Consider the following 15,368-nt stretch of genomic DNA (forward strand, 5'->3'; position numbering starts at 1 on the left):
TCACTAGACTCTGAACTCTGTCAACGCAGAGTTCTAGAAAGGAGTCTAGCTTTCCCACAAGGCCTAGCTAATTGTTGGCAATTGGATTAAGAAATTCTTGAGGAGGAAGTCAGAAGAGGGTTACAGAAAAGGGAATTCTCAGGGCTTTCAGGAACAAGGCTATCATTCACTGTGTGCCTGGGTAGCTCCCATCACACCAGCAAGTTCAAAGGAAAAACACAGTGACAAAGATGGCCATTTTACAACCCATTTATATTGTCAGTGTTACGCTGGGGTTGTTCCAGCCCATACCAGACTCTGAAACTGCATCAGACTGTTTGAACATTCATGGCTTCCTTGGGCCAAGTATAGCTGTCCAGTGTAAAGGAGTCATAATCTGGAGTGTAGACCAGGGATCTTACAAAAGCCTCCTTGTCCTTGGGCTCTGGGTAGTAGGAGGCCAGGTTGTGTTTGTACGCGAAGTCGAGGACCTAGGGAAAAACATAGTGGCTGAGGAACTGGAACCTGAGGAGGAACCTGCCTAAAAGTTGCCTGAAGGTTGCTTGGGAGCCTGTGGAAGGGGAATTCCCCCTGGAGAACCATGAACTGTTGTCCCTGAAGCCACTGGAGCAGAGGGGTGGTGAGCTTTCTGCCTAGGTAGAAATAAACACTAGGCCAGGATCAAGAGGCCTCAGACTCATGTCTGCCTCTGCTTCCAACTGCTGGTGGGTGCTGAGCAGTGACATTACCATTGCTGAGCCTCAGTTTCCTCATCTGTAAAGTGTGAGCAATGCGACCTTTCTCTGGAGTGGTGTCCAATACTGGACACCTGATTTCTCCCCTACCCCCTGCTAAATGTGGGCTGAATTGGGACAACAGCCTGGACATTGTTCTCTGCATATTAGATTTTGCTTCAGAAGAGCATGAATCTAAATATCCCCCAAAGGAAGGAAATGGACAGGGCAGAGTTGGGACTATCAGCTGAACTGTTGGTCTCGAGGGCTGATTCTGGATTTTACAATGGACAATGCATGGGGAATAGAGGCTTTTGTGCAATATGTCTTCTGAAATTATTTTGAAAACTTATGGACAATGTAAAATATATATACTAATAAAAATGACAGTATAATAAACTCTAATACAATCATTATCTGTATCAATAATTATCAATGTTGGGGCCAGTCTTTATTGTACCATGTTCTGATTCCCCGAAAACCCATCATCTCTGCAGGGTCTCTAGGATGACATTTTTCCTTGGAATATTCCATGAACCTGATCACCCCATGGCCCAGTCATTCTGAGATAAAGGGGGGGAATGAGCATCTACTCTGGTAAGAAAGGCACTGAGTATGGAGCTTTTTCTTTGTCCTCTTTAATGTTTTTCAAACTCTGGGAGAAAGGAATTACTGGCGCCTTTGGAAAAGAGGGAAACTGAGGCTCAGGAAAATGAAGTAGTTGGTGGAGCTGGGACCCAACAGCCTGAACTCTTTCCATGATACTATAAAAACTGACCTTTCTGTATAAATGGGCACTTATGATTCATTTTTTAAAAATTCCACCCACATTTTGATCCACAAGACTATGGACTTTAATGACCTTTTTGCCTGGTGTTTGAGGGGAAATCCAGGAGCTTTCCCAGAACTGGCCTGAGTGGGTGTTGGGGGTGGGGCTCAAGCTGCAGATAGGAGTTTCTCACCCAGCCTTGGGCTGCCTGCAGTGCAGCCCAAGGAGCTCAGGATGTCTCCATCGCTGCCATCCCCTTAGCTCTCCTAAACTCGCAGAGAGAGGAGGCTGTTGAGCCTCACTAACCACATTTCTGGGGGCAGGATGCTCCTTACTTTGATGGCGATTCTCAGAGACACATCTCGGATGGTGCTGAGTGGTGGGTACAGTCTCCCCTGGGACAAATGCTGCTCAGAGACCTCTTGGGCAATTTGCTGGGGAGAGAGAACCAAGAGGAATAAGCTGAGTTTCTGCCTTCCCAGAACAAGCCCAACCCATTACCCCAGAGACTTACCTCACCCCACACAGGTGGCCAACCATGGCCATTCCCCACTGTAGTCTCTGCCACCTCATGGCCCACTGGGAGCTTAATGCTTGGGCTTTTAAGCAAGGACACATCCTTTCTGTACTAAGAGACTGGCTGAAGCTTTAAGCAATATGAGACCCTGAATTCTAAAGAAGAATCACTAAGACCAAGGTGAATAAACTTGTGGCTTGTAAAGCAGACTCTGGGATATCCCCTTGGCTGGTCCAGCCTATTGCACAGAGATCCCTGAGACTCTCACTTCCCTAGTTCCATCCTCTCCCACATGCTTAGTAACATCCTGGGTACCCATCTAGGCCATCTTGTCTGTATTCAGAGCTCCTTGAGCTCTCCTCCAGCCCTGAGGAAAGGCTTCTCCTCTGAGTGACACCACCAAGGGGCCTTGGGCTTTATCTGAACGAATGTTCTACACACATCATCCTGGGAACAGCACCTCCCACAGAGTCTGTCTCTGAGGCCCAACTCTCCCCTCAAGCCTCATCCTTCAGCCTCAGGCACTGGTGCTCAGCCAGCCTTGCAGAACAGCCTCTGTTATGTGCTGGCTCTGAATCCACTCCCACTCAATCTTCTTGTGTCAGATTTAAATTTGGGAGAAGCCATGGTGCTCTCTGAGAACTATGTCCAAGAATGGATGAGCCAAAGGAGTTGGTCTTGCCTCAGAGTTTGGCTGACATTAGGAAAGAGGGCCTCCTCCTCTTCTGCCTCATTTTCATCCTATGTCTCTTTTCCATTCATTGAGTCAAACATTAACTGAGCTCTGTGAGATGCCAGGCTCTGTGCTAGTTGCTGAGGATCCATGGTGGAGAAGCCCTTTTCCTCCTGTAGTCTGGAGTCAGTGGACAATTAACAAACAGGTACAACAATTTTAACATAGAAGTGAGTGCAAGGAGAAGGGGCATAGAGGCATAGAGGAAGGCAGGGCCTAGTCTGCCATCTTCAGAAAAGCTTACCAGGAGAAGAAACATAAGCTAAGACCTGAAGGACAAAGTATGAATTACCCAAAAAGGGATAGGCAATAGCACATGCAATTTCTTGGAGAGAGGCAGGGAGGGGAGAGCGTGAGTTCTTGACTCTAAATAGAACCTTGACTAGGTTGATGGTAGTGGGGAGGCTAAAGGCTTGAGAAGGAAGGAGGGCTCAGTGATGATACATCTTATATAGAAGCCATGTGAAGGAGTTTGGGCTTTATTCTTTAAGCACTGAGGAGCCATTCGAATGTCTGAAGTGAGAGAGATGGACTGTTCTGGGTTTTGAAGGATTTTCTTGGTGGAGGTATAGAAGATGGGATCAGAGGGAAGCAGGATTTCCATGGCTAGATCTGCATCTGGAAAAGGTATCCTGTAGAGTGAGGCATGGTCACTTCTAAGACACTGGGCACTGGTAACGCTCTGCTGCAGCTTGGGGTAAATCAGCTGGGACCATCCTGGTGCTATTGCTCACAAGCCCAGTGACCTTGTGCAGATAACTTAGACGCTCTGTGCCTCACTTCCCTTGAGTATCACATAGGGATAATCACTATGTTTATTTTACAGAGTGGTCAAGGTGAAATATGTAAATCTCCTAAAAGTGATATTAGTTTTTTTTTCCATACGGAAACCAGATTCAACTTCAATTGTCTTAACTTAAAAGCACCCCTTTCAGAAATAGAACTTGCCAGTCCTTTGAAGGCCAGACTGTCAGCTCCTAGAAGGGAGTGATCTTGTCCTGCTTGTAGCAAGAGACTAATACATGCATTGAGGAGAGGTTCCTGTGTAATTGATGGACACTGTTCATGAAATGATGGAGCTGAATGGTCCCACAGCACTAGGAGGTGGGCGTGCAGATGTCTCTTGGGGTAACATAGGAAGGCTCTAGCAATCACGTTTCTGCACAACAGGGGGATCTGCTTTCATGCTAACTCCAAGCAGGAAGTGACTCTTCCATCCCATGGGGGTTTCAAATAGCTCTACCCACGGCCATGGCACACCACCACCAATGACACAGCAACAAGAAGAAATACCAGAATACTCACACAAGATGGTCAGACAGTCATGTCCTGAAGCCACAGCTAGTGTGCATATGGCTTGGGGGCTATTGTGCTTGCAGGTCTATACTACTTGCATGTCCTTGTGGAGCCAGTGCTCAAAGACCAGGATGTAGTAAGAAGGAACCTAGAGCATGAGACAGTTCCTTGTGGGGCCCATAGAAGTGGAGCTAGATAGGGCTGCATGGAAGCCATTCCCATGTCTTGCTGGGTTCAGGGCTCTCATCAGTGCCATGGTGATGGGGAAATGCAAACATGTCAGAAATCACAGCAGAACCTTTGGTGCTCAGTGGGGATAAATAGATTGAGTATTTGTTTAGGGTTTTAATTAGTTTAACCTCCCAAAACAGACATTTCTATGCCTTGGTTTCCTCAGAGTGAGGATAATTGTGAAGTGCCTGGCATTAGTAAACATTTGGTAAATGTAAGCCACTATAGCTGTTATTACTAATCGCCATTATTAGGAATGTGTGCTGTCATTCTTAATATATTCTTTCATTGCTTTCATCATGTCCAGTAAAGAATCATTTTGGGAGAGTTTCTAGTTAGAAACCTGGAGCAGGAGCACCCCCATATCTGTGCTTAATATCCAAGAACTCAGATCCAGACTTGCAACCTATCCCTTAATAAGCCCCTAATGGGGCTTATTCTGCAACAAGTTACCCTAGTAACATGGTCAAGATCAGTGTATGGAAGAATCCAATGCCTGTCATGGTCCATGAGCCTAGTTTCAGATGGTTTTGGTGGCATCTTCTCTGTTCTAGGCAAGTATATGGCAGTGCTGTGAGGCAAGGAGCAGATTGAGGTATGTCCCCTCACTACCAGTGCTTCCTGCCAATGCCTCCTCCCATTGACTATTCCTTATTCCCCCTTAAAAATTGCGTGTTTGAGAGAAGTTTAAGCCTCAAGGTGATGTTGAGAGAAGCTTGAGGTTCAAGCATTTTGAGGATCCACTGCTAGGGTGAGGGGCAGATGGGTAGAAGAGATGAGAGAAGGATTCTTTGGGAGCCCAGTGTAGGACCTGGTATAGATCACAGGCCCTGTTGGGAGCATGCAAGGGAGGAGGGACAGCGATACCTCTGCCGTCAGGAGGAAGATCTCATCTGGGATGTGCCGGATCCCCCCAGCAATGACTCCCAGAGCCACTCCAGGGAACACATAGGCATTGTTTCCTTGCCCAGGAATGAAGGTCCTGCCATCTTCCAGAGTCACGCTCTTAAAGGGACTTCCACTGGCAAAGATCCCTCGGCCCTGGAGGCAGGAAGAAAACCAGAGATGGAACCTGGAGACTGGTTTCAGGCAGTAATGGTGGCCTAGTTATTTTTCCCAGATGTTGAGCCCGTCTTCATCCTCTCCCACAGGCTCAGCGTTGTGCTGAGCACATTACAGGTGCTGAGAGCACACTTGTTCATTTGACCAGAAAGCTTAGCTCCCACTGAGTTACCTGACAGCCAAGAAATCACTGAAAGGTGAAGGTTTTTAACCTGTCACCTCCCGACAGGGCTATCCCAGGACATGACAGGTGTGCAAGTGACCTAGAGTCTACAAATGCCTCAGGTTCTGGTCAAAAGTCTACATTACTAGAGGAACCTTGAGCAGTATAACAGGATGGTAAGAGCCTGGGTTTTGGAGCCAGACCTGGGTTTGAGGGCCAGCTCTACTCCTTATTAGCTCGGTGACCTTGGGCAAGTTATTTCATCCTTCTGAACCTCATTTTGCTCATCAGTGATGTGGGGATTTTTGTTCACCCTCACAGGGTTACTCATAATTATTGTTACTGTGTCCTCTCAGCCTGGGGAAGGAAGGATTCCCCGCTGACCTCAGTGACCCGGTAGCACTTCTCAGCCGTGCACTCGGCCTTGCTGGTGGGGTTGCTCAGGGCAAAGATGATAGGGCGCTCGTGGAAGGAGGCCATGTCCCTCAGAATCTGCTCCGTGAAGGCTCCTGCGATGGCAGCAACACCTACAGGGAAAAGGCGGGGGGGGTAGTAGGGATGCCTACTCTTTATAAACAACCCATTCCTCTCCTGGTGGTAGTGGTGGTGGTAGGGAGCCAGGTGCAACATGAAAGACTTAGGAGTCTTGGAGATAGCGTCTGCCATAGGAATGAAGGGAGCCAAAGAGAAAAGGGTCTTCTTGCTCAAGCTGGGTAAGACCTCCAGTTAATCCCTAAGGGAACACTTGTCCACTTCAGGTCCCTGCCTGGTTAAGATGTACCTGTGAAGGCATTCCTGGGCATTGTCCTTTAGAGTGGGCTGCTCTCCCAGGCCAGGAAGAGGTGCCAGGGTCCCCTCTTTAGGGGAGCAGCACTCATTTGCTCCGAGACCAGCCCTGTGCTTTTCCACTGCACTGGATAATTCTGCATCACTAAGCCCCAACTTGGTGCCTTAGTTCTGTGATTTTTGTACAGTAGTCACTCAATAAAAGATTGTGGCACTGAAGCAGACATGGGATAGGGGAGAGAGCTGTGTTTCTATTGATCACTTAGGCCTCCTTGCTGAGCCTCAGTTTCCACCTGCAAGTCAAGAGGGTTAGCTGGGCTGAACAGTGGGTCTCCTGCCTCCTCCTACCTATGATAGCTGTGGGCTTTACCAGCCTCACCACCTCCTCCAGGGAGTTCACTTCAGGATGGTCCTGGGCAAACATCTCCTTCTCATGGTTCAGGTGGCTCCTCCCCTGCAGGGAAAGGAAAACACAATGCGGCTTGGCATTGAGAACTGCCGGGCAGGACATGGATGCATCTGGAGATCCTGAGAGCATTCCCTGTAGAGCCCTGTGCTTTGGTCTGAGCTATCAGAAGCCTGGTGGCTTATCCTCTTGAGCAGATCTCCTGGTAAAACCTAAGGTGGAACCTGAGGATTTTAATGTGTGTTTGTGTTACCATGTGGGGTGGTGTGTGAGGTTTCTTTAATCCAAGCCACATGTGGAGAATCCATAAAACCTTTCTTTGTGCTGCTAGGGTCATGGCTCTGGGGCCAGGACAGCAAGGCTCTCGTGAAATGTCTGAGACTGACCAGGACCCTTGGCCCCAAGGTGTCCAGCACTCACAGGGGCTGTTGAGTGATGGGGGGCCTGTGCTCCCGCCAAGGTCAGGGAGCTAATGTGAATGTATTTTACAAGGGCCATTAACCTCCCCAGGAACAATAATAAGCTAAGTTCCAGAGAAGGCTTGCCAAGGTTGGCTGTTCCCAACAAGCTCAGGATTCCTTCCATTTGTTCAAATAGCAATCAGTGGGTGACAGTATGGTAAATAGCACAAAGGTTTCTGATGACTCCTTTGGGTCAGCTGGCCTCCTGAGAATCAGAGTGAAGACACCAGCTTTGAGGGATATTTGAGTAGAGGTGAGCTCCATGGGATGAACAAAATAATGCTGGAAGGTGGCAAGAGGGAAGTGTGGCAATCTCTGGCAGCTTTCACCTGTGCCTGCACTATGCTCTGGAATGACCTGGGGTGAGAGGACGAATTCCTTCTAGTGGTAATTGGGCTCTATATGAGACAAGGGAAGGTCAGTTTCTTCTTGAAGGTCTCTACTGTTCTTGGTTGATAGCCCCATGGCTTCCCCTCATCCTATCTCCGTCATCTTATTATTTTTTTTTTAATTTTTAAGAGAGAGACACTGTTAGTAGGGGAGTGGGGCAGAGGAAGAGCAAGAGATAATCTTAAGCAGGCTCCACACTCAGTGCAGAGCCTGATGTGGGGCTCTATCCCACTACTCTGGGATCATGAGCTGAGCCGAAATCAAGTTGGATGCTCAACCAACTGAGCCACCCAGGTGCCCCATCTGTCATCTTTTTAAAAAATCTTTCACTGATATTCTATGTTAGTGAAATTTGGGGCATTAAAACATGGAGAGCTCAGTGAAGTCCTAAAGGAGGAGGCCATCCAATTGTGTCCCTCACCACATTCCAGTCAGAAGCTGGACTGTTTCTCTCTCATTCATTCTTTGGCCCACACCTCAAACATAATTATGTACTCATTACATGCCAGGCATTGGTATAAAGACTATATAGATTAGGGGCTAGAGAGACAATTAAAAGAGCAGCTGCCCTACAGTGTGGCAAGTGCAATGTATGGAGGCTGTATGAGCATAAATGTAGGAAATGAATTGATACCTAGATGTTCAGGGAAAGCAACTTGGAGGAGGTAACAGAAGACAAGGAGGAAACAGATGGGGTTAATGGTTGAGAGTGGGTATGTGGAAAAAGAGAAGGGCATTTCAAGCAGAGGAACAAAATATGCAAGGATGTGGGAGAGACAGCATGTTACTTCTGGAAAACTATGATTTACTGTGGCTGGAGGTTAGTGCAAGGCAAGAAGTGGTGGGAGATAAAGCTGGAAGAGGCATACATATACAAACTTGCTCACATATTGAGAGCTTTTGGAAGAGCTACTTTGGGGTGTGTTTCTTGCTTTGGAGATTAGAACCTTGTCCTCCTGTTTGCCTTCTATTTTGTTTGAGTACTTTGCCCCTTGGAGACCTCTTATAGTCCAGTTCCGATAGCTGTAGGTGTCAAGAAGCCTCTAGGTTTCCAGACTGACAGTACCTTGACAATGAGTCCCTTGGAGTCCACCATCCAGATCTTCCTTGTGGCCTCTGCCTTGGGTACACCTTCTTTCTCTAGAGCCATGACAAGGAGGTGGGCAATGCCCATGGCTGCCTGGGAGGGAACAACCATACGGAAGATGTTCAGATACAAGGCAAATGGCTGCTCACCATTTATCAGATGCTTTACCAAGATTCTCTCTTCTCCATACCTTTCCCCCCACTCCTAGGAGGCTTGGTTAAGTCCTTGAGACACCCAAATGTTGGTGTCCAGGCAGCTGCAATTATCACAATATACCTGTGTTGCTTCCTCTTCTCAGCACCCCTGAACACCTCCCTTCCTTCATGCTTCTCCACCCATCCTTATTCTCCTGATGTCACCTACCTCACCTGCGCCTTGGAAAACAAACACATGATTGGAGAGCTTGTTCTTGGTGATTCGCAGAGCAGCCAGGATCCCCGCTACAGCGACAGAGGCTGTGCCTGTAACAGAGGGCACTGAGATCAATCTCTGGTCATTGGCTCCCAACCCCTAAGAGAAGACCCTTGGCAGAGTTTCCCACACCTAGAATGTGTAGCCAAAGAAGCAACTTTCCTTAGCCCTTAGAGAAGCCTGTAAGCATGCAGGTTTGGAGCAAAGATATGTCCTCTTTTGTAGAAAAATGTCCTTTTGAGAAAGAGCTCCTGGATTGTTACTAGACTCTGGGAGAGAAGATCAGATAGTCAGGTATTGCTACCACCATCATTCATAAATGAAATGACAAGGACAAACATAACAGAGGCCAAAAGGAAGCATGAACCTCATAGAATAATTTGTTGACAGTATAAATGGATTAAAAAAAAAAACAAATTAAAAATGAAACTACAAAGTAGCCATGAGCCATTAAGTGACTATGTGATCTGAGCTATCTTATCAACGAAGTCCTAAGGCTGGGTGTGCCCAGTAGCATAACATCATCAAATGGCTTGAGCCCATCTGAAAGGTACAAATAAGTTGCATGAGCAGGTGGCTCAGACTCATTTGACACCTACTTCTGCTGCATGATGTCCTCTCCTTCAGTGCACACCTAGGGCCTCATATGATCAAGGAGAAAAAAGCTTGGGCTTGGTTTACAGATCATTCTTAATGATATGCTGGAATCAATGAGAAATTTATGTTGCAGCTTCACAGCCCCAATGAAAAGTAGTCCTAAAGGGTAACAGTGAGGAAAATATTCCTAATGTACATGACTTCAAGTTATAAATTTGGTTGTCCATTTTGGTCCAAGAGATGGCTAGACCTATATTGATTCATTGGCAGTTGCTAATGGTTTAGCTGATGGTCAGGGACTTAGAATAAAATAAACAGTAAGGTTGGTGATGAGGAAGCCTAGGATAGGGGTGTGTGGATGGACATCTTGGGAAAGGTATAGAGTGTGAACAAAGTTGTGCCACACATGAAAATTGAGCAAAGGGCATAATGAAATAGGTTCTCTCTACCAGGTGGACAAAATGGCATGTCATGTATATGTTAGTCAGTGTCCTTCTTCTGCCGGTTAGGGTTTGCTCAATGAGTTTATGTACCAAGTAGCCATGGTGGCAAGGACAGAGGCTATGCATGGACTTCCTCTCATCAAGGTTGACCTGCTACTGCTGAATGACTAACCTGTCAATGGCAGATGCCAACATTAAGCTCCTGGTATGACACCATTCCCTGGGAAGAACATCTATCTGGCAGTGGAATGGTTACTTTGGACTCTTTCCATTATAGACAAGAAAGACATTTATCCTCAATGGACTAAAAATATATTTTGGCTATAGATTTGCTTTCCCTACATGTAATACTCTACCAGTGCCATAATCTGTGGATGTTTGGAATCTGTGGATAGCCTATTCACCATTGATATATTCCAGACAAAAGGCTTCTGATCAGGAATTCATTTCACAGTAATAGAAATGCACCAATAGGCTTATGCCCATGGAATTCAGTGGTCTTAACATGTACTCTACCACCTAGGAGCAGCTGGCCTAATAGATCAGTAGAATGGTCTACTTAAGACTTAGTCAAGGTAACACCCTATGAAGATGGTGAAATTCTATTTTACAGGATGCAATTTGACTTAGCACATGCTACACTGTGTTCTTTCTTCCATGGCCAGAATATTTGGGTCTGGAAAGCAAAGGGTTGAAGTGGAAGTGGCTCCTTTCACCATTTCACCTGATAACTCACTTGTACACATTCTTCCATTTTGTGCTCTCTGGATTGGAGGTATTTGGTTCCCAAGAAACAAATGCCTGTATTAGAGTTCACAGCATGGTTCTACCAAATTGAGGGGTGAGAGTGCCACCTGGCCATTTGGTACTTTTTTCTTTCTTATTTATTTTATTTTATTTTTTGCCATGAAACCAATGGGCAAAGAAAGAGAGGGTGTGGTTATTCATCCTGATAACTGAGGGGAAACTGAGGATAGGGAGGACTAGATCTGAGCCCAGGGGATCCTCTGGGGTGTGTCTTAGTACTTCCAGGCTCAACAGTAGATATTAGTGAATACTACTGCAACAAAACAGGGGCAGGACCACTTAGTATTCACACCATTCAGATATAAAAGGTTTGGGTCATCCCACTAAAGAACCCTGGCCAGCTGAAGTCCTGTCTGAGGACAAGAAAGCATGGAATGGGATGTTGAGGGAGAAATGTATAAACATCAATTATGGCCTCACGACTGGTTACAGAAACAAGGAATACAGCAGCCATGCAGCACCCTACGGATGCTGAGTAGCTAAAAGGATCGACTGTGCCAATTACTGGGTATAACTGTTTCTTAGTTTCAAACCCACTCTTTACTCTGCTTTGTCTGCAGACCAGCTTTGCCAGCTTTGTCAACTGGCTTTATGCTGGGCTCTGCCAGTGAGGGGCACCAGAGGGTGACTGAAAGGCTGGGTTAGGGGGAAGGAAGAACGCTTTTTGCAGCATCATCCCCGCCTTGTGAGATTGCCCGGATAAAATGTAGGATACTTAAATTTAGATTTTTGATAAACAAATAACTTTTTTTTAATGTAAGCATTCCCATCCAATATTAGCATAAGTATTCTAAAAAATTATTCATTATTATCAAAATTCATTATTTATCTGAAATTCAAATTTAAGTAGGCATGCTGCATTTTGACCTTGCTAAATCTGGAAACCCCACAGCCTTGGTTTTCCACTTCCACAGCAATAGATTGTTCCTGAAGCAGTGGATGAATCCAGTTTGCAGTCTGTCCATTAGTTGCAGAAGCAGACTCCTAATGCACCCCTCAGAGACAACAACGCTAGCCGGCTGCCACCTGGTCTTCCCTTTGTTCCCTGAGGAGTAGGTCCTTAATGCTTTTCATTTTTAAATACATGATCAGTAGGTTGATTTTTTTTTTTATTTTTAAAAAAAATTTTTTTACATTTATTTATTTTTAAGAAACAGAGTGAGACAAAGCGTGAGCGGGGGAGGGGCGGAGAGAGAAGGAGACACAGAATCTGAAGCAGGCTCCAGGCTCTGAGCAAGCGGTCAGCACAGAGCCTGATGTGGGGCTCAAACCCACGAACTGTGAGACTGTGACCTGAGCCGAAGTCAGACGCTCAACCGACTGAGCCACCCAGGCGCCCCTCAGTAGGTTGATTTTAAATACATAATAATACATAATACATTTTTAAATACATAATCAGCAATTCTTTGTATTTTCTCTCTTAAAGCAACTGGTGTAGACCCTTACTGACAGAGAGTTCACAACACAGTAATCACATGGGGAATGGGAATCCTCCATGATAGTCAAAGAAAAGAAAGTTACAGTGGGACTATCTGTGGAATGTTAAAGTTGCACAAATCAAAGAAACTGATGTTGTCCAAGGCTGGTGAGGGAGTAGTGAAAAGTAAAAAATTCCAGCATAAATTGTATTTTACAATGCTTTGAGCTTTTTTTGGAAAACAATTTCCCAATATAGACCAAAGGCATAAAATGCTTGTGCCCTTTACCCTCATACTTCTACTTCTGGTAATCTATGTATGGAAAAATCCAAAACGCATGTCCTAGGATCTTTATGACAGTGTTATTTTTAATACAGAATGACTGGAAATAACTTAAACATCTAACAAAGGAGTAACTATTAAGAGTGTGGACACTCAGAATATATTGCAGCCATTAAAAATTATTATGAAGATGATGTGGCAACACAGAAGAGGCTATTAAGTGAGTAACTAACATCAGATAATTGTTCTAAGTGCTTTAGATGTCTAACTGTAAAGACATTTATTTGTTTAATCCTAACTACTATCATCCTCATTTTACAGCCCAGGAAAATGAAATATAGAGTAGTTTTCTGACTTGTCCAAGATCATATAACAAAGTGAGGATTTGAACCCAGGGAACCAGCAGGCTCTAGGCCTTGTGCTTTTTTTTTTTTTTTTAAAGTTTATTTTATTCATTTTGAGAGAGAAAAAGAGCAGAGGAGGGGCAGAGAGAGAATCCTAAGTAGGCTCCACACTGTCAGCACATAAGCCTGACATGGGGCTCAAACTCATGAATGTGAGATCATGACCTGAGCCAAAATCAAGAGTTGGATGCTTAACCTACTGAGACACCTAGGTGCCCCTAGGTCTTATACTCTTAACCACTAAACTGCGTTTCACTGAGTTAGTTGGAAGGAAGAGAAACTTAAAAGGTTGTTCTGTGTAACGAAAAACACAGAATCTGGAAGGAACAACAATATACTAAAGGTTGCAGGGTGGGAATATGAGTGAATTTCCTGTTTTCTCTTTCCAGTTTTCTAAGGGATTAGTACTTTGGTAGCTCTGGGGAAGGGCCTTATCCCAGAATGTGGGTTGGATTTGTGTCTGGCTTAGAGGCCATGTATTGGGCAAAGACAGGGGGCACAGCAAACAGTTGGAGCCTAACAAGTGCACGTTCTTCGTTGTGGACCTCAGAAGGTAGGACCTGAGGTAGGAATAAGAAGGTGGGGTGCAGGCTCCAGCCTGCACACAGGAATGGCCTGGGTGGGGGGGACTGCTAAAGTGTAACAGGGTCCTACAGCCAGGGCTGAGGACTACTGGGGGCTTTCCTAACATCCTTTGGAGGGTCCCCAAGAGCTCATTGTGCATGTACTGAGGCTTACCAGGTGACAGGCACCATGCTAGGCACTACAAAAGATGAATCAAACACGGTCCCTGCCCCCAGGGACTCCCTGTTCACCAAGGCTTGGGCAAAATAACTGTAACATAATCAGCAGTTAGAGGTCACTGTTTAGGGTTAATTGCATTCAGTTATTTATGAAGCATAGTTATAGTTAAGTATACTGTCGGCATCAACCTACCTTTGCAGCTTCATGCCTCCCCACATACTCTGTGTCCCAGGCGCACTACTGATCATTCCCTGACAGGTCACGTCTTTTTACACTTCTATGTTTTGCCCATGCTGTTTACCAGCTTAGAACCTTCTGGGTTGTTATTTCTTCCTTAAGACTCAGCTCAAATGATCTCCTCTGCCAGATATCCTCTGCTTTTCCCAGCCAGGCATCCTGAACCTTTCCCTCTTTTCCCAGATCTACTTTTTATCTAACCTGAATAAAGCTGGGCTATGTCATGGCCAGGCTCAGCACTGTACTGCATCCAAAAGGAACACCAAACTGATAGCCAAGAAAGCATCAAAAAGCAATTTAATTACTGAAATCATTTACATAGGTAGTGAGAATTGCATGGTATGGTGCTCCTCTAAATTCCTAAATACCTTGGTCTCTTATTTTCTTGAAGTCTACTTATTGTGTCAGCTAGTCCCCATTTCTCTTTCTGGAAACAACTCCACCCATCCTACTCTCTGGCCCCCAAGAGCTGTTTTCATTTTAGTTCTACTGAGTCAGAGCCTGTATTTCAAAAGGTCTTCAGATGACTTATATGGCCATTTAAGTCTGCGATGCACTGAACTAGACGACTTCTCTAGCTGAAGTACTAGTTTCCTTCCACTGGATAGAGAGGGAGTCTTCTGCTCATCTGATTCTATTTTGGGACATCTGCCTCCGGCAAGGAGATGTGCAAAACATGTGCCACCAGATGGCGCCAAAGATATTCCATCAGAGAAGACACCGTGCTTGATGGCTCTTTACCTTCTCCGATGCCAGGGATCTATTGTGGTTAGAACCTGCAAGCTGAATATCTGGGCTTACCTGCAGAAATCCAGTGCTGGATGGGGACTGGAGAGCATGACCTACCCCAAGCACACAGGTGAGGAAACTGGGACCCCTTTCAGTCAATCAGTTGGAAGCAGAGCAGGGATACCTGCAGTGCTGCTTCCACCCCTTTGTGGCCCATGAAGCTCAGCCAGCCTCTCCTGAGTCTGGACTTGTAGGCAACAGGTGGGGCATTATGAGCTCTCCTTGAGGGAGAACTGAGGGGTGGTGGAGGTAGAAAGAAGTGAATTAGGCAGTGGATGTCAATGGCTCTGGCAGGGGTGGAGAACACAAAACAATGGGAAATCTGATAGGAAAGAAGGGAACATTTCGATGAGAGGAGAGAAAGGCAACTGACATTTATTGATCCCTCTCACTGTGACCTTGACTCTGTGTTATGTATGTGCTTACCTGCATTTGCTCATTTAATCTTCACAAAATAACTACCAAACAAGTACTATGAGCTCCGTTTTCTCCCCATCTCAGAAGTGGAAAGTGAGGTTCAAAGGGAACAGCAACAGTCAGAAGAGAACTTCTGAATCCTCTTACCACCAAGTCTGTAAACCCTTTTCCTCCATATCCATTTGCTTTGTGTTTCCTCCCGTTA

The 15,368-nt window shown here is 45.7% G+C and overlaps 1 protein-coding gene across 3 annotated transcripts in view; it reads right to left on the reverse strand.

Annotated features, from left to right (window-relative positions):
* Window positions 1-233: 233 nt before the first annotated feature.
* ME3 (malic enzyme 3) overlaps window positions 234-15,368 on the reverse strand; it is a 184,160-nt gene continuing 169,025 nt past the window's right edge. For all 3 annotated transcript variants that reach the window (XM_019450034.2, XM_019450033.2, XM_019450035.2), the window contains 7 exons: window positions 8,978-9,075; window positions 8,594-8,707; window positions 6,619-6,724; window positions 5,869-6,011; window positions 5,127-5,300; window positions 1,818-1,916; window positions 234-470 (listed from right to left, as the gene is read on the reverse strand). In XM_019450034.2, coding sequence (XP_019305579.1) covers window positions 309-470; window positions 1,818-1,916; window positions 5,127-5,300; window positions 5,869-6,011; window positions 6,619-6,724; window positions 8,594-8,707; window positions 8,978-9,075 — 896 coding nt within the window. In that variant the 3' untranslated portion in view covers window positions 234-308. The remainder of the gene's footprint in view (window positions 471-1,817; window positions 1,917-5,126; window positions 5,301-5,868; window positions 6,012-6,618; window positions 6,725-8,593; window positions 8,708-8,977; window positions 9,076-15,368) is intronic.

The sequence above is a fragment of the Panthera pardus genome, unplaced genomic scaffold, assembly GCF_024362965.1.
Source record: "Panthera pardus isolate Hobbes unplaced genomic scaffold, ASM2436296v1 HiC_scaffold_12, whole genome shotgun sequence".
Lineage (NCBI taxonomy): Eukaryota > Metazoa > Chordata > Mammalia > Carnivora > Felidae > Panthera > Panthera pardus.